The sequence below is a fragment of the Podarcis vaucheri genome, assembly GCF_965113315.1.
Source record: "Podarcis vaucheri genome assembly, chromosome: 10".
In the NCBI taxonomy this organism is placed as follows: Eukaryota; Metazoa; Chordata; class Lepidosauria; order Squamata; family Lacertidae; genus Podarcis; species Podarcis vaucheri.
The window spans coordinates 32,929,821-32,948,599 of record NC_138748.1 but is presented as its reverse complement, the minus strand read 5'-3'; the positions used below and the strand labels follow the sequence as shown (position 1 = coordinate 32,948,599).

The window sequence follows — 18,779 nt, the reverse complement described above, 5'->3', positions numbered from 1 at the left end:
GACAGTTTTTCTGGGTCATGTTGCCACCATGACTAAGCCGCTTCTGGCGAACCAGAGCAGCACACGGAAATGCTGTTTACCTTCCTGCCGGAGTGGTACCTATTTATCTACTTACACTTTGACATGCTTTCAAACTGCTAGGTTGGCAGGAGTAGGGACCGAGAAACAGGAGCTCACCCCGTCACAGGGATTCGAACTGCGACCTTCTGATTGGCAAGCCCTAGGCTCAGTGGTTTAGACCACAGCGCCACCCGCATCCCTTATACGGTGAATAGACACCAATATTATCTTGGGTACACTATATGGAGGCAGATGACAATTTAAAGCAACCATATAAGAACCCAAGACTATTTGGAGGAAAAGTATATATATGCACGAGCAATGCTGGTTTTTTTAATAGAAAAAGAAGTGCTGGAACTCACCATGAACACCTCCCCGTGTTCTCTTATGACAATGGTGCTCACTGGAGTTCCAGTTGGGAAAAACTCTTGTGCATGAAGATTTCCTACTCATGATTCTGGGCAAGCTACTTGGGGAGTAAGGGTGATTTTTAAACCTCAAGTAATTATATTGAAATAAAGATCAGGAAGCTGGGCCCAGTGATGGAGCTTCATGCTCCAGCACCGGGGGAGGGGGGGAGCAGAGAGCAGGTTGCAACAGGGCTGGTGCGCATCCTGGGGGAGGCAGGGGCAGCCACAATGCCACACTGCCGGGGGTGGTGCGCTCCCCCTGCACTCCTCTTCCTCCGCCAGTGGCTGGGCCAACACAAAACAAGTGAGTCAAGAAAAGAGGCAAGAGTAGAAAGTTAACTGAAAGCAATGAATGAAGTAAAGAGCAGAGACCGCATCATATGGAAAGAAGGGAGTCAAAAAAGGAGTGAGCAGAAAAACAGTCTAGGAAGTGCAATGTGGTACTTAATTGGAGAGCTCTGAGACTTACCATATTTTTTGCTCTATTAGACACACCGGACCATAGCTTTCCCCCCACCTCCCACAAGAGCCGTGCACTCTGTCTCTTCCCCCATCTCCCGCAAAAGCCAGGGATAGATGTGCGAAGCCTCCACAGGGCAGCGGGATGAAGGCTCCCCAAGCCCTGCGGAGGCTTCGCGCGTCTAAGCCAGAAGCTAGAACAGCCAGTGGGATCGCAGCGCAGTGATCCTGCTCGCTGTCCTGGCTTCTTGCTTAGACGCGCAAAGCCTCCGCAGGGCTTGGGGAGCCTTCATCACCTGCCCAGGATAGGCTGCATGCGCCTTAGGCTCCCCCATGAGCCGCGCTTCCTTTAAAGAGTGAGCGGAGTGCATGTGTGGCTCTTGGGGGCTTTTCCCAAGGAGGGAGAAGGGCAGTCCTTCTCCCTCCTCGGGGAAAAGCCCCGAAGAGCCGCACACACGCTTCACACGGCTCTTTAAAGGGAGTGCCCAGCAGAGCCTCTTGCCTGCATTCGCTCCATAAGACGCACACACATTTCCCCTTACTTTTTAGGAGGGGAAAAGTGCGTCTTATGGAGTGAAAAATAAAGTAAGCAGAAACTGATAATAGCCAACCACCTTTTTGACTTGAACTTGCTGAAAAAGAAAAACATGTCTACATACTTCCACAAGGCAATGTCCACCTACTTGTGCAAAGCAAAACTGATTGCTTAACTGAATTTCTGTTTTTTCTTCTCTCCCCTCCAGCAACCAAATATGTTCTGGAGGTTCCCTTAATCCTCTGGAGCAGTTTTTGGTGGTTTGTGAGGGTGAGTAGATGGCCTCTCCCACTATGTAGGCTCTCACCAATAATAATAGCATAGTAATAATAATCCTTTTACCAAAGGATCTCCTTCTGAATCTGTCTGTGGAATGTGCTTTGAAGTGGTTCCTTCTTTGGCAGATGCATAACCTTCATAACCAACATCTTCAGGTCTCAACTGAAGCAATGATGACCAATCATGCTGCAGTGAACTCCATGGACAAGTATCTGCTATCCACTTTGAAGGATCTTCCCAAGGTGCTCGTTTGCCATACATCTAAGTGTCCATTCCAAAATAGAAAAACAAATGGGTCATTTAATTTCAGTTGGAGAATGTTCAGCATGGTAGTGCAAGACCTTTTGGCCCAAATTTGTTGCTTGACAACAAAATGGGATGAGATTCATTAACTCTCCCTTTTGCATGTTCAGGTGATAGAAATTCAACCTCACTGGGGCTGGCAGGCAATTTTTCTCCCTCCCCAGAATGATGGCATGTAGGGTGGGGGGAGGGAATGGCAGCTTCCATTGGATACTGTCATTTCTCCCCAGAACGCCTATCTGAATGACATTATGCCAATGACATAATGCTCTTCTAGTCTTTTCTGGGGAAGAAAAATGGCAGCTGGCAGTAGTGAAGAATGCCAGTGAGTTTCATGCCTCCATAACCTCAAAATTCCTCCCAACCCAAAATGCATCCACATTTTTTGGCCGATATATAGGATACAGTCAGAAGGGAAGCAGTTTTGTCTAGGGCAGGGGGTCACAGGCTTAAATTTCCACGTCCCACAGTCCCTATCCTGATCGGCTCCACTTTTGTTTAAATATACAGTTAAATACAACACAACACTTGGCACAATGCATAGCTTGGTCACATATTAGTTGTGTTTTCAAAGCCTGAAATTCTCAGTGCCATGAAGATGCCATTTTAGTGTCCTTGGATGGTTGTAGATGCTGCTCCTATTTTGTATTGGAATCTTTCTTGAAAGCACTTCTGAAAAATCAGTGTAATATTTAAACAATTCAAGATGCTTCAATTGTGACTTACTGACAAGCCAATATCTTTATAATTAACATGTTACAATTGATGTAACATGTTATTGCATTTATATCCCACTTTTTCCTCAAAGTTGCTCAAGGTGGTAACCCTGTGGGGTAGCTTAGGCTGAAAGGCCCCCAGGGTGCTTCATGGCCAAGAGGGGATTTGAACTGTGGCTTCCAAGTACTACACCACACTACCTCTCAATGGTAAAAAAAATGGAAGTAGTTAATATTTTGGGTGAGTGCTAGTTGTCAATATAACTAGATCACTTTTAGTGATTTGCCATAACCAGAAGTTTATAAACCCGAGGTTCAGTAAGAAGTACTTCAAAATTTCACATTGCCAGAACCACCACCTCTCTCCTATGCAAAAGCCATTCAGGCAATAAACCACTAGATACATAAAAGTAATTTTGTCTCTTTCTCCCTCTTCTTCTTTCTTAATTAAGCACAAAGGATTGCTAAAATGAAGCTCTAAATTTAGAAGGAATTCATTCTCCTCCAGATATGTAGTATGCAGCAAGAGGATGAAAATGGGCACAAAAAGCTGATGCTGATATATTTCAGTGTCCCCCTGTCACAGATCAGCCAGAAATGTCTTGTAAAAAAAAAGTAAAAATATTCGTTGGGAAACGCATATGCTTTTTACACTTTTGGAATCTGTTTAAAGTCTTACCTGAAGTCCTTCTCTCACAGCTTCCATAATATATGGTACCAAGGAATAATTCCAGAGGTCTGTGAACCACACTCTGGAACCATCAACGTCTATAGGGCAGGGCAGAAAAAGGCGAGGACCTGAGATAGGAATTATTTTTTGTTAGAAAACATGAACTCAGCAAGCTGTTTAAAGCAGACAGGGGGGATATTATGGCCCTCCTGCTGTTGTTGGACTACAGCCCCCATTATCCCTGACCACTGGCCATGCTGGAAGGGGTGGATAGGAGTTGGGTCCAATCACACATGGTTGGTGGCAGATTTCCCATCCCTGAAGTTAACATTCCACATTCACAATTCTTCAAAACATATAGTGGCATTTTCTTGCATTTAGCTTGCTACTTGTACATAAGATATGACAACATGTTTTGTAAAAAAGAAGAAGAAAAGGGCAATATCTGGCATTATTTTGGAAGTTTGCAACATAGCAAATATGAGCTCTGCTTTTATTAAAATCAAACTCCTTCATAGGTTCTATATTGTGTTTGTTTATGTTGGGAGAAATGACACAATACTGTACTCATTTCTTCTGAAAGCAAGGCATGCTGTTACATAAATATGCTGAACTTATTTCACTTGCTTGTCTACGTTGCAGCAGCTGCCAGCTGCTACATGGCAAATGTCAAAGTAAATTGTGGCCAATTGGGAATGCTTATAGAGAAAAGCTGAATTTTAAAAATCTCTCTCTTTTAAAAATGTAAAATTATGTTGCCTAGCTTAGCCTTAGTCTTATCTGTCCCTGGTGCTTCTCTTAATGTCATTGGCTGCCATGCTCTGATGTCACAGAGGCCAACAGTGGCAGATGGATCATGGCCCTCTAATTACCATTGACTTAGTGTATTTGACATCATAGAAGGACAATAAAGCATAGTTTAGTGCTAAGGAAAACTGAGTTGTTATTTTTACAATGCTTTAGTTGCTTGCAGGCTAGGACATTCCCAAGGATGTTCTGACCAGAAATTCAACTGCATTAGCTAAGCCTTCACCTCAAACACTATCCACCATTTTTGTTGTTATTGCTGTGGCTTAAAAAAAGAAGGGGAAAACCCCTCCCACACATCATATTTAAAGCTAAGGGAAACCCTCCCCATTTATTTATTTTTTTAAAAGAAAGCCATTCACAAGTCACTAAATATTTATCCACCCAGTGGCAGGGCTTCATGCTCCGGCACCGGGGGGCCGAGAGCAGGCGGGGGAGGGGCGTGGCGCCAGGTGGGGGGGGAAACCGTGATGGCACCCCATCGGGATCACGCTGCCAGGGGTGGTGTGCTCCCCCCGCACTCCTCTTCCTCCGCCAGTGCACCCACCCCACTGTCATGGCGGATGAATGGGCCTGAGAAAATGGGGGTGGGTTACATCTCAGTTCTAAAAACAACCACAGATCATGATGAAGTAACGGCAGTCTTCTGAATTTGTTCACAATGTCCTCTTGCTCCACTCTCTTGGCTGATATCCCTGTTTTAATTTGTGAAATAAATCTACAGCTGTGCACTAGTACTGTGCTAATGAAAGTCAGAAAACAAGGGGAAATATGTTAAAGGGGCGGAAAGTTAGAAAGAATCCCATAAACCTTTTGAAAAATGGACAAAGGAAGAAAAAACTCAACTAGCAAACTGCAGTTGTGTAGCATGAGTGAGCAATTACATGTCCTTTTCATTTTAGTAGGGTTTTTTTAAAACTATAAGCAGCATTACCAAGTTTGCCAACCCAAGCTCCAGCTCAATCCACTGCTAAATGTTTTGTTTGAGCACAAAAGGTCAGCTGCCAATTACCGTATTTTTTGCACCATAACACTCACTTTTTTCCTCCTAGAAAGTAAGGGGAAATGTCTGTGCGTGTTATGGAGGAAATGCCTACGGGTGGCATGCCTACGGATTTTCCTCCTCTAAAAACTACGTGCGTGTTATGGTCGGGTGCGTGTTATAGAGCGAAAAATACGGTAATTTGACATCAGTGAAGCAGACTCACGGTAAGCCTGTAAGTTTAGATAAGCCTCAAGATCCCGTTTTTGTCCCATAATTTGCATTATTAATTGAAGAAAGGCCTCACCGATGGTTACATCAGAAGAACTGTGCGTTTCTAAGAAGCTGTTCAGATGATGCCATGTCTTCGGAATCCAGTCAATTATTTTGATGAGGTCATTATTGCGTGCGCTCCTCTCTATTTCTGTTTCAATCAGTTTCCTTCTCAGATACCTGGATAAAAACCCTTTGACAGGCTCCATGTGGTTGGCACACAGCACCCACCTATGCAGGCAAAGAATCAGAGAACGGATTCACATTACAGGAACTCTGGGCAATCCATTAAAATGGATAGATTGCGCCTCTTCACATACTGCATAATTAAGCTACAAACAATATCATTATCATTGGCCGATGTGATAGGCACAAGCTTAACTGGCTAAAAAGAAAATATGAAATAATTATGTGGAAGATTTGGGCTTCAGTCCTCTAGGAGACCTGACAGCATCCTCTGTGTTCAGAGATAGTGTATCTCTGACTACCAGATGCTAGGAATTATCAACAGGGGATGGTGAGTCCTTCTTGAGCTTGCCTGTGGCACTCAGTTGGCCACTGTCTGTAAACAAGCTGCTGAACTAGAAAGTAGAACTGCCACAGGAGCATGATTCTTAAATTTCTTCCTCATAACTCATAGATTCTCTTCAATATCAGGCCCTAAGCTCAGTGAGAAAGGTAAAATTTTTATGAACTCTCTGTCTATTTATCTGTCCACATACCGGTATATTTTTTTCCAACCCTGCAAAGGTGACCTTTTTGACATCAGTATCCCAAACTATTTGGACAGAGTGCAGAGCAGTTTTATCACCTTGGTGCCTTGGAAATGTGGTGAAAAGTTACTAAACGCCACTTGGCATTTAACTTTTGTTTTATTTTAGGACTATCTGGAAACATATCTACGTGGTGGCTTCCTGATGTATCCACATCAGAAAGAACAGACCTGTTACAACACACACATACATCATATATATATATATAACTTCAAAGGTTTAAAGCTAGATCAGTAGAAGCATTTTTAAACACATTTACCTGAAATTTTGATGCAGTTCAAGGTTAGGTGAAGATGAAACGCCCTGGTTCATAGTTCCAATAATATAGGGACTACAGAAAAAAATAGAGCTGCCAATTAATTTAACACATTTACATCTTGTCATTTATTTGTTTTTAAATGTTAGGTGGAATTGGAAGAACATAAAAAGAACATAAAAAGAACATAAAACCACCATTAAAATATGATAAAATATCAAATTCAGGAAATGTTTTTGCAGCATGAAAATAAAAACCAAAAGGCTACACTAAAATCATTGTTAATCCCCCCCCCCCCGATTTTTATTAGGTGTTATTGTATTTATTGCAACATTAGTTATTGTTATGCTTTGGGTTTTCTTGTTATTGGCCTTTATCATTTCTTAAACAAAAACAGGGGGTATATATGTAATAAGTAAAAATCAAAACATGGCCAAAAATGAATACAATGTTTTCACCTGCTGGGCTGTCTCCCAAATCATACCTACACTGTTTACCTGTTTGTCAGTGTTACAAAGAAACCAGTTCTCTGATTGTCACTCCCTATCAAAGGCGGGGCAGCCAGAGAAAGGCCTCTGGAGATCTAATGACCAAGAATGTTCATTTTTAATGTCCTCTTCCTTCTACTCATTTTACAATGTGTTAATTTGCATTGCATAAAGGAATTTTGTGTGTGTCAGCAATGACTCAGCTGAGCTTATTTCTACCACACACTGCAACATCATCTTTTTCTCACTGCTGCCACTCTGGTGTTTATCAGGCGTTACCTTCACTTCTGTCATCCCTCTAAAATGGGTGTGTAATGGCCCTGGGACACACCTGCAGACAGCAGGTCCTGATCAGTTTCATTTCATTCTAGGCTAGCAGGGCTTGGATTCTATAATGTAGAAGACTCATAACTGGACTCATAAACAAGCATAGCTTGTCACTGTTGCCAAGATCTTAGAGACAAGCTATGCTTGTTCATATGAATTTATAGGGTGCAGTTACTTATATGAAATCGTATGAAGTGCTTATTTGAAGTGACAGCAATTTATAACAGCCATATCTATGATAGCAGAATATTAAGCTTTCACTGCTATTGAGAATACAGGTTCTTATTTAATTGTGTTGTGATATGCACAAATAAATGCTTTAAAGCTTTTTGGATTAAAACTCCCGTCAGCTGCAGCCAGCAACCTGTACCACACCAATGACTTACACTCAGCATATTCCAAACAAGGTAATGAGCAAACCTACCATTTGTTATATTTACAGTTGAGGAAACCATTGAAGATGTCACTCAAAGAACCAACATGATGGAGGTTGTCAAGAATTATTACCACAGGAAGGTCAGCACTACTGTTATCAGCACTGCATTGCTCAGCCAAATTGGCAAGGTATTGTTGCACATCCTTAAAGAAAAGAAGGAAGAACCCAGTAAAACAGAAGGTGCTCAACTAACACCCTCACAGTTGCGAAGCTTCCACTAAAACGAATTGCTGCTTAAACCATTTTGACAATGTCAGCCTGAGGTACTTGCTCTGAGCATTCTTCTCTTTTTTCCTTTTTTAAAAATTGGTTTTCAGTAACAGGATCCTAGTTAAGTCTAACCATCTGAACCACAAGGGAGTAAACCTTACAAGACATATCACGCCTAAGAGAGTTGGTTTCTGCTTGCCCCACCCTGACCTCTGTTCATTCAGAAGAAGGTGTAAAAGGAGCTTCATGCAGGGTTTCTGAGTGGAAGTGTCCCACACATAGAGTTAGTTGTATGTGTGTAGAACCCCCTTTTACATCCTTTGCTGGACATGTGGAGGCTAGAGATGGCCCAAGTTGGCGGATTCCAATTTCACCTTCCATAATACAAGTGAATGAGCAATGGAATTACTCATTCACTTTCTAGGTAAGATGGAAGAATTTCTTCAATCAAAGTAATTCATTTTCTCTAAAAAGCTGCAGGTTGTGAATTAGGTAGGGCATCAAATATACAATGTACGAGTGTGTTGGTTAAATTTTTGAAGGCAGATTTTTTTTCATGTACATCAACACTGGCACAATCTTTGTAACATGACAGAAAGCATGTAAATGGTGGGATGATAAGGTTGATATTGCAAGTTTCTGACTGTGTCATTTTTGATCCACTGTGAATACTGAAAAATTTCCATATTCTGAATGGTTTTGAATAAATGTTGTTGTTTTGAAAAAGAAAAAGAAAAAAGCAGAGATTGGAGATTTAACTTTCAATATGCTAACTGATTTTGATAAAACACCTTGAATTATTTGTAAGTATTTGCAATCACAAATGGCTACTGTATTTAGACTATGCTGGGAAATCCTAAATAAAAATAAAAAGAACAAAAGGAAACACCAGCAATTACATAAGTACATGGCATGTAATGAAACATCTGCAGTTTCTTAAAAACTGTACAGTTGATAGCTGTTGATTCTTTTTATGTCTTACCTTGCTAGATTTGTGATCTACATTAAAAGTAGCAATGGCATCTTCCATTTTTTTCCTGCCAGACTTTGTTATCACGTATTCTGCAAGCCTGTTGGCTAAATAGGTCTTCCCAGTGCCACTAGGTCCTGACAGGATAATTCTGTGATGCTCCATCAGTAAGTTAAAGTACCGTTGGCTAATTGGTTTAGGAATTAATGTATCAAACACAAAGCTGTCCAAACTATTTTCTTCTACTCCTGAAAATTAGATGGGGGGGGGGAGAAGAAATGGTAGAGGGTGAGGAGAGGAAATCTATTTTTCTCTGTCTCATTGTTTTTGGCAAAACATGGAATTATTTAAGAGAAGGAACTTTTAATACTTGCTTCCCCCCCTTCAAGTTTTTGAAATGTTGACAGCAGGTAAATGCCCTTAATACAAACCTTTCTTCCAGTATCTGAAAAGCACTAGAAGTGCACAGACCTTTCCTTGGGGCCAAAAAAAGATTAAACAGTGCCTTCGCCACATGACTCAATGAATGGTAGCAATGCAATCAAAGCAAATGTGAAGCGAAAACTCATTGAGACAGTGATGTATATCTGAAATGTTTGAGGCATTTAAAAGAAAAAGGTCAAAGCAAGGGTTAGCAGGAGAGAGATATCACACCAAATGACACAAAGTCTTTTTGAAGACCCTGAAAATAGAATGCCCCCATGGCTATATGAAATATTTAAAGTCCCTATCTGAAGTGATTGATTTGGAATTCTAACCGTTCATTGTTATATTAAAGTCCTCTTCTGTACTGGTTTTAGATGCAAAGCAAAGCAAGTCATCATCAGTCTAGGGTGGTGAAGTGTTAAGGGTGCAAGAGTTCTTGAAGCTTGAAAGCTTGAATCTAACCCATCTCAAAACTACACAACTGCATCCTCTCCACTCATCACTGAATTATTCTCTATACACCCTCCGCCCCGCCCCTGGTGTTATCATATTTACTCATGGTGTGGTAGACTGGGGTCATATGGGGTGAGGGAATTACATATTTAAAAGAAAGATGGCTGCTGCCACATAACTCCTTTGGATGGAAAAGGACCTTAACATGTACATGTTAACTATAAAAACACCAGATGGCTTGATGCAGATTTTGAATATGATAAATATTGTTACATGCCACCCTAATCTCTGAAATTACAGGGGTTTCAGGTGCTTATCCCTATTCGTGTTTCCTTTTGGGAATCAGACATAGCAAATGCTGTGAGTGTCTTTATGATACATGGTTTGTTTACACATCTATACAACCCGAGCACTGTACTGTATTAACACCTCAAAAGGGTATTGCTTCTCCCATAATTCCAGCCTTCAATTCAAACAGAAATTGAACATTGCTGTCTGACCTTCTGCTTTTTCTCTAGACTCCAGATCACAATGCAGCAAATTCTGCCCTAAAAACTCAGGCTCTGTCCTTCTAAATGAGCGTTGGAGGAGGGGCCCCACCCATTTGTCATCTGGCACAGAGCACCTTTCTTTTGTTCTGTTAACGGCCCATCACCTCGGCTGGCCTGGCTACTCCAGCAATTGAATCTGTGCTGGATACAGGAATTAGGAGGAGGCCCAGGCATTCAGCCTAACCCCCACCCCACCCCCAAAACATCATAACAATATTTATGGACAGCTACCAAAAAGAGGCCCTGCTTGCTTTAGGGATCCCATAAATTCAGAAGCTCATTTTGCATAGTTAACTTTACTTATAGCTGTAAATTTAGTAACACAACTGGGATGCTACCCAAGAGCATGTATGCGTTTGTAAGATAAAGGAATTATACTGTGCTAAAAAGAAGCTTCAAGGAGGAAAATAAATGCAGAGGAAGGGAATAAAATATAGCATAATTTTACCTTTAAGGTTCACAGTGATTATATTATTATCTCCAACCAAATACCCACAAGGTAGCAATTCAGGCACTTCTTGGCTGTGGGATCGAATGACATCACCTATACAATAACTAGCAATACAGTCTGAACCTAAACCAAGGCTAGTAGCTGGATCCACTCGGAAAACATATTCCTGAAATGAGAAAAGACAAAATACATATGCAGCAGCCATTATATGTGACACAAGGATAGAAGAATTAAATGCACCCACTTGTTTAAATGTCACACTCATTTCCATCATTTGCAGATAAAGAACACTCACTATGCTTTAGGTGTAAATGTCAGAAAGCATTTTTTTTTTATATTTCCCACTGGGGCTCATACAATCTTCAGACATTTTGACATTTACCATAACATAAAATATATGAAATACTCATGAAGCAATGAATAAAAGGGAATCAGATTAAAGAAGGGGCTTAACAATACTTTAAACAAGAGAAGAGCTGAACTGAATTGAACTGGGTATTTGGCTGCACATTAAGTATACAAGTTGGCACATTGCCTATCTTGCGTCCAAGAGAATGTGTGGTTTGCATGCTGATGCTCATCCAAACATACATTCCAGCTTAGCAACTGGTTTTCTGAGATCATCAGAATTTAAGATAAAATGGTGTTAGCCATTTTATGAACAATTAGCTTCAATGGATGAAGGAAATTTTGAATATGTATGTAGTGCAGACATACCCCGAGAAAGAATTTTATGACATCTTAAAAAACATCATGAAAGAACACAGGTTCAATTTCTACACTGTAGTTTCTCCCATATTGATGTGTAGATACTCACATTCCATTTAAAGGCAAACATTTTGCTTCTGTGTACATTGACCTCAATATATATGTATATCACAATTCTGATAGCTTTCAAAGCACAGAGGGAATAGCCCACCCTATCTGTAAAATGGTTCTTACAAACTTGGATGTTGTAAAACTAATCAATATTTCTGGTCTAAGGAGTGACAAATTCAAATTTTACACTGGCTGTATAGCAGAACAATTAATTTGGCAGCAGATCTTCACACTCCCAATGACTCTGAGGAGTCATCAGATAAGGATATCCCTGGCCCAGAAATGGGGTCTTCACAGCAGCTGCATTTGTTTCTGGTTGGCTCCAGACAGTCCTCTCCATCTTCCCCAGGGCAACACAAACAGAGGAGATGGAGATCCAGGCAGAAAGTTTAGAGCCACCAACAGAGTGGCTGGCTAGCTGCGCATGAGGCTGTGTGAAAAGGGTAAGTGCATGGAAACAGCTGCTCAGACCAAGCCTGACATGAGAGCCAGGAATGGGTGTGATACAGCCAGCTCCTATATAAGCTCCCAATCTGAGTTGCTCCATTGCTGAAGCATCTGCTTCTACCCAAGCTCCAGCCTACCTGGCTTGGGGAACTGGGGGGCAGAGCCGTAGCTGGGTGATCTTGCGCCCTGGCAGAATCATCCAGATTGCGTCCCCTAGCCATGGACAAATTAGCTCTTCTTTCCGCCTCTGCTCCAACCCTCCCCCTTCCACCCATTCAATTCATCCTCTGTTAAAAACCATTTCTTATGAGGCAATAATCAATATTTATGGACATATTTTGCGCTGCCCCCCCATCGCCTGCCCCTCTGGTGGGGGCCCACCTCACCAGTCGCTAGCTATAGCCTTGCTGTGGAGTTGGACTAAAAGTGCTACTTCAGTCAGCTGGCTGACCATAAGCACTCCAAGGTGACCTGTATTGAATGGGTTGGAGTGGGGTTGTAGAGCAAACATGAGTAGGGTTAGTTTGGTCAGAATCAAGTACTGTATACACTTCCAGTAATTTACTTGGTAAATGAACCACTATAGCCGCTAGAAGGCCGTGAAAATTTGTGCCCCAGGCTTTTTAGATTCATCCAGCCATGTACTATCTGAAACCAAAGGGGTACATTGGTTGCCAGATGTGAAACATATTAGCATTATTTTCAGCTCTCCTACCCCACTATGGCATTTTGTTTCCTTCATGGTGGAAGAAGTAAAAAAGGATCCTCTACCTTCCTAAAAGAACCGATTCACTGGATATAAAAGCCCTCCTTTACCTGCCCCAATCTATTTGTTTTGGCAAAGCTGCAAGTAATAAGAAAATTAAACACCAGGCAAACATTACAAAACCTAGCCTAGACTCTTCCTTCTGAACTGACTCAAAAAAGTCCTACCTTAAAGAGCCGTCTGATTACACCATCCAATACATCCCATTTTGTTTTACCACTGACTCCAATGGATCCTATCAAATATGCCTGCAGTTTTTGCTCCTGTAAAGAGAAGAGGTATTCAGGGGAGAGATGTGGAAGAACTTACACAATTAAAGTATTTTGTAAGACTTACTGAATATTTTTTCCCACAGAAGAAGACATTATCCTCCTTTGAGATATGCCATAGTTATCACAACAGAAACTGATGCAAACCTAATACTAATTAAGATATTAATTAAGATATACAGCTGTGCATGCAGATATTTCTGGAAATTAGTTCAGTGATGTGCGAACCTTTTATTTCATCTAATGCAAGATCGAAGGTTGAAATGGGAAACCTTCTGTGGCAAATTTGTGGGGACTACTAACATATAGCCCACAATAGGCCTCTTTATTCAGAAGTAGCTTTAAGGATAGGTAGGTAACTACGTTTCCTATCTAACAAAAGCATGCTGTGACATATATAGACCCGAACTTCTATGAAAGGCAGCAGAACAATTTGCTGTTTATCATCAATTAGAGGCACTGCCAGGATGACACAAATATAGGTACAAGGTGTGATAAATTAAAAAGGCTGTGGTCAATGTTCCCTGTTGAACTCTTAATTGAATATACTACTGGGTAGTACAGCCTTTGTAACAGCAGAAACATAAGGACAATTATGATGATGAACACAGCAATAAAACCTGGAAGTCAAAGTACCTTGGATCGACCATAGCCCTTGTTTATTGTGACTATAATTTTAACATTCTGGCCTTCTTTATGGAGAGTTCCATCTGTAACATCTTCAAGTAAAATATCTAACAAGCAAGAAACAAATAAAAACACCCTTTTAAAATTTACTTAGCTTGGCAAAAGAGACCCATTTGATTTTATTTGTAATTCTAAAGTGTACTTAAAAATATATATATAAGCCCGATATATATTCCAACTGCCACTTCTTTAATCTTTTGGCAAAAGCAATGCATAATGTTTCGGGATTGATACACTACTGCCCAATCGGGGTTACACTAAAATCTTGTATATCAGAATTATTTTCTGTGGGGCAGCAATCACTTCTCCAAAAGGAAAGACCAAAATAAAAGGCTTAAAAATGAGCCAAGATGTTCCTTTTTTGGACAATGGGTGTGACACTTTAGACTTCTCTCTGTCTTATTGGTTTGAGCTGCTTCCCTCAATATGAGTGATTGCTAAAATCAGGCAGAGGTGGGAGCAGGTTAAGTTTCTCACAAAACAAATGCCTTGTATCCTGGGTTCTACAAGGGCCAGAGGGTTGCTTTTTATACTTCAGAACATCTACACTTTTTAAGATATAAAAACAGATGGTGCCTGTTCCATTCGATTCGCTGAATCTAGGGTTTTCCTGCAAGTATGAAACTCCAATGCATCACCTGCGACTTTAAATAAGAGACCAAAGGTTCTGAAGTCTTGGAGTCAACCCTGTGCTACTGTCGCCCTTTAAAGTCTCAGACATGGCAGAAAACAACTAGTGGTAGAAGAACCTACAGGGCTAGTGAAGGTGTCAAGCCTTTATTTTAACATTTGCACTGAACTGAACAATAAAACACCAAAACACAATTACAAATATTGGCAAATGTAAATATGTATACTAAGTGTATACATCCTTTTCCTAGGCACCATTTTTTTTTTTAAAAAAATGCATTTAAATACCACCTTTCTGCCAAGGCACCCAAGGTGGTTTTACAAACAAGTGGTAGAGAATATTCTCAAGCTGTCTCCAGGAGCAGATGACACTGTCTCCCAGAACTCATTATCTCCCACCTGGGCGTTACCATATTAGCCCAGCACACTGGTAGTTTGGGAGAGGGGGTTTATGGGTTTGTGTTTTGTTCTTGTTCTTATCATGCATTTTGTGTTTTTATTTTGTATTTTTATGTTGTCAACCACCCTGAGATCTTCAGATGAAGGGTGGTGTACAAATTTAATAAAACAAACAAATAAATAGTGAACAGCTTTCAAAATTTAGGATTAACTAGATTTCTCTACAGTTTGACAAGAACTGCATGTGCACATGCAAGCAAAACGATCTGGTAGGGCACTTGAAATGATCTGGTAGGGCAAATTAAAACAATAACAGCATGTATTACCTGATGTCACTGAATCAGTGATGTTCAAGTTATTCAGAGAGAGACCTAAAGATTGTCGTGAAGAGGAGGACGATGTGCTGCTTGAGGACTCTGAGCATGGCCGGCCTGGCTTTGCAGTGTTTCCAGTCTCTGCCTTCAAGCGATCATTTTCTGCTTTCAATATCTCAATCTCATTCTAGCATTTAAAACACAAGAAATCAACATTTTAAGGTGGGGAACCGGGCATTTAATACCGCTGGGTGCATTATGGATATGCATAATTTCTTAGCTAGAAAACTACTTATCGGCAATACAGCATTTTCTATGGTATGGTACATCCACTGGAACTTTAAGTTGTTCTCATCTTTGGAACATGCCACAAAATTGTTGCGTGCACTATAAAAATTTACCTCTCTAATTCCATGGCAAATAGACAAGATAAAATCAGATCCCGAAAACTCAAGTTAGGCTGCATCTAGGTGGCAGTTTAAATGAACACATATGCACATGTACTTCACATTTGCACTGTACCTATATTCCAAAGGTCTCCTAGCTGTCAGAGTCTATTAATACTGCAGTAAATGTAAGACCAGCATCAGCAGTGTAGCATGGCTGGCCAGAATACTGCTACAATGGCACAAAATCAAGTTCAGCATATTGCAGACAAATGCTTCGTCAGCTTTCTGCACGCCGGGAGATAAGTGTAGATTCATACATGCTCATTTAAAATCATGACATATCATATTTTGCCGCCACCACACACTGGAACATTGAAATGAACCATTTCTAGATCTCTATGATGTATGTTTTAGAATTCTACTCCTACTACTACATGGGCAATTTCACAATACAGTGGTACCTTGGGTTACAGACACTACAGGTTACAGACTCTGCTAACCCAGAAATAGTACCTCAGGTTAAGAACTTTACCTCAGGATGAGAACAGAAATCACGCGGTGGCAGCAGGAGGCCCCATTAGCTAAAGTGGTGCTTCAGGTTAAGAACAGTTTCAGGTTAAGAATGGACCTTCAGAACGAATTAAGTTCTTAACCCAAGGTACCACTTTACAGTAATGGACAAGTATCTCTAGATCAAAACACAAATAAGCCCTTTTCAGGCATTCACTCATGCCGCTAATCACATGGCAGGGAACAGGAGGGCCAGATCCATTGTCCGGGCATGGAAAACATCTTTAAAGAGGAGAATTGCTGTATACATTTGGCTTTTCTTGTGATTGGGGATGTTTCACAGTCAGTAATAAAAGAGCCAAGATGCCTAAGGAATGTCACATGCCTAGTTAAATCTTATGCAGTGTTGAGTGATTACCAAATGTACAATAATAGCATGGAAACTGTTATGTACTGAGTTGAATAGGATCCAAAATGCAGCAGTCTGATTGGTTCTAGAACAATAGGATCTAAAATGCAGCAGTCTGATTGGTCCTAGAACAATAGGATTCAGAATGCAGCAGTCTGATTGGTCCTAGAACAATGCAGCAGTATGATTGGTCTGCAGGAGCCACCCAATCCAGCTCCAGGTGGAAGTGAATCCACAACCTGATTGTCCTACAGGAGAATCCCGGAATTAGCAAATCACGTGCAGACCATTGTGTAAATAATGTATATAAAGCAGATATTTTGGAGAAACTTTCATTCCTCCTCGCCACTCTGAGCTGAATAAAGAGCATGAAATCCAATCTACTCCAAGTATATTTCAGAAACACAGGTAGTTGTGAATTCCTCAGGCCAAACTAAAAACAAGGAAGTCCAAATTTCCGATTAAGCTGTATGCTGATACTCTAGCCTTTTACAAAAATCCTGCATTAACATTTTCAAAGTTAAGAGGAAGTAAAAATAGGATGTGGAGGACTGCAAATGACAGCTAAGCAAAATTAAAGGGTCAATTAAGCAAGGAGCTAATTAAGCAGTTGGAGAATTGCAGCACTGCCAAGCACCAGATTGCTATGGTGACTGTTAAATTTGCTACAAAATTGCACAACTCCTTGCAATAGTTTTTGGGAAATGGAAGAAATCCATAAAGTAAGGTCCAGTTTAGTGGTCCTCTAAGACTCTCTCAATTTTGATAGCAGCAGCAGAGAAGAAACTGGACACGGCACTGGATGATAACCCCACCCCCAGCTAATGTATATTGATCAGTTTAGGAAGGGTGCTGTGTGCCTGTGTGTTTGAGATTATACATGCACACATACACAAATAAACATATCCTGTGTGCTAGGCAACTTCCTAGATTCCTAAGTGATCACCCCCCTCCAAAGTTATTAAAACTCAACCCTGTTCTATAGCAACATTGCATTATCTTATTGTTGATGTAGCTTTGAAAAACATACCATGTGTCCCTTGGCAGCATTTCAAAGGAAGATGCTGAAACGGTTTCTGACAGTTGTGCTTCGCCTAGTATTAGAATCTTTGCTGCTATTTGTGAAGGCCCAGAACACCTCTGCTTCGCCTTCCTGGTTTATATGCCATTGCTTATTATATGACCCATAGCTTGCTGTCTTTTTGATTTGAACAGAACTGCTCAGTTCTGTTGGGGTTGCAAGCCAAACACTAAACGTGTCCTTACATTATAGTGGCAGGTTGGAAAAATGTTTAAGATAAAGAATCAGGCCATGCTGCCAGTTAAAACGCCCCAGTTTTATTATATGTGGATTTTTAATCCACCTTGCAGCCACAGCCCTCTCAAAGTGGCTCACAGAATAAAACAAAGCAAAACAAAACACAATTAAATATGCAACACAATAAAGAAAACCACTGGTGACCATGGGGATGTCTTCTTAATGCAAAAGAGAAGACAACAGCAACAACAGAGGAGGAAAGAGTTAAATTCCCCATTCCTGCCTACTCTAGTCCAGTATTAAAACACCCACCTACACCAAATTGAGGTTATTTGCATTTTTAAAACCTGCACATTAAATGCAAAAGCACTTTTAAAGTCATATCTAGCTTGCCTCCCATTCACTCAGACATTTTGGCACCCCTTGTCTGCTTGGCTGGACAAACGACACCTTGAAACAGTGTGTCCTTTACAAACACAATGCAACTGTTCCAAATATTATAGGGAAAATCTACCAAAATAATCCAAGTATTCAGGAGGTAGTTTCACAATGTGGAAAGCAGAAGATGCAGTATGCCAATCACACCTAATAATATTATTAACAAATATAAACTTGGTATGTGTAAAATATAACGGACCTCTATCTTCAAGCCATAGCAGTTGCTGCTTCTGGTTTCTGTTTACCAGACAAATTAGTCTCTTGCTTGTTTTACTGCTATCAAGCCCTTCCTGTCACCTGTGCTGTAAGTTACAAATGGATCAGTCTGACCCTCCTCTTAGGCGTTAGCATTCTAAACAGCATTGTGTCCTTTCCTCCCGTTGAGGCTCCTAATATCTTTCACGTGACCATTTTTACAACTTTCACGTACTCATTTCAAAACACAACAGCCCGAAACCTACAGCTCTGCAGCATCACAACAGCTTAGCTCACCAATCAACTGGTTTGTTTTTTATCCTTTCATTGGGATAAATCAGCAGTGACCAATCTATAGCCTTCCAGATGTTGCTAAACTACAACTCCCATCATTCCTGGTCAAGCTGTTTGGGT

At 40.8% G+C, this 18,779-nt stretch overlaps 1 protein-coding gene across 9 annotated transcripts in view; it reads right to left on the bottom strand.

The window, feature by feature from the left end:
• The window catches only part of NAV3 (neuron navigator 3), a 459,986-nt gene that overhangs the window by 4,868 nt on the left and 436,339 nt on the right, over window positions 1-18,779 (bottom strand). For all 9 annotated transcript variants that reach the window (XM_082240711.1, XM_082240708.1, XM_082240709.1 and 6 more), the window contains 10 exons: window positions 15,179-15,353; window positions 13,773-13,870; window positions 13,035-13,130; window positions 10,833-11,001; window positions 8,967-9,202; window positions 7,763-7,917; window positions 6,527-6,598; window positions 5,529-5,725; window positions 3,442-3,560; window positions 1,807-2,004 (listed from right to left, as the gene is read on the bottom strand). In XM_082240711.1, the coding sequence (XP_082096837.1) occupies window positions 1,807-2,004; window positions 3,442-3,560; window positions 5,529-5,725; window positions 6,527-6,598; window positions 7,763-7,917; window positions 8,967-9,202; window positions 10,833-11,001; window positions 13,035-13,130; window positions 13,773-13,870; window positions 15,179-15,353 (1,515 nt within the window). The remainder of the gene's footprint in view (window positions 1-1,806; window positions 2,005-3,441; window positions 3,561-5,528; window positions 5,726-6,526; window positions 6,599-7,762; window positions 7,918-8,966; window positions 9,203-10,832; window positions 11,002-13,034; window positions 13,131-13,772; window positions 13,871-15,178; window positions 15,354-18,779) is intronic.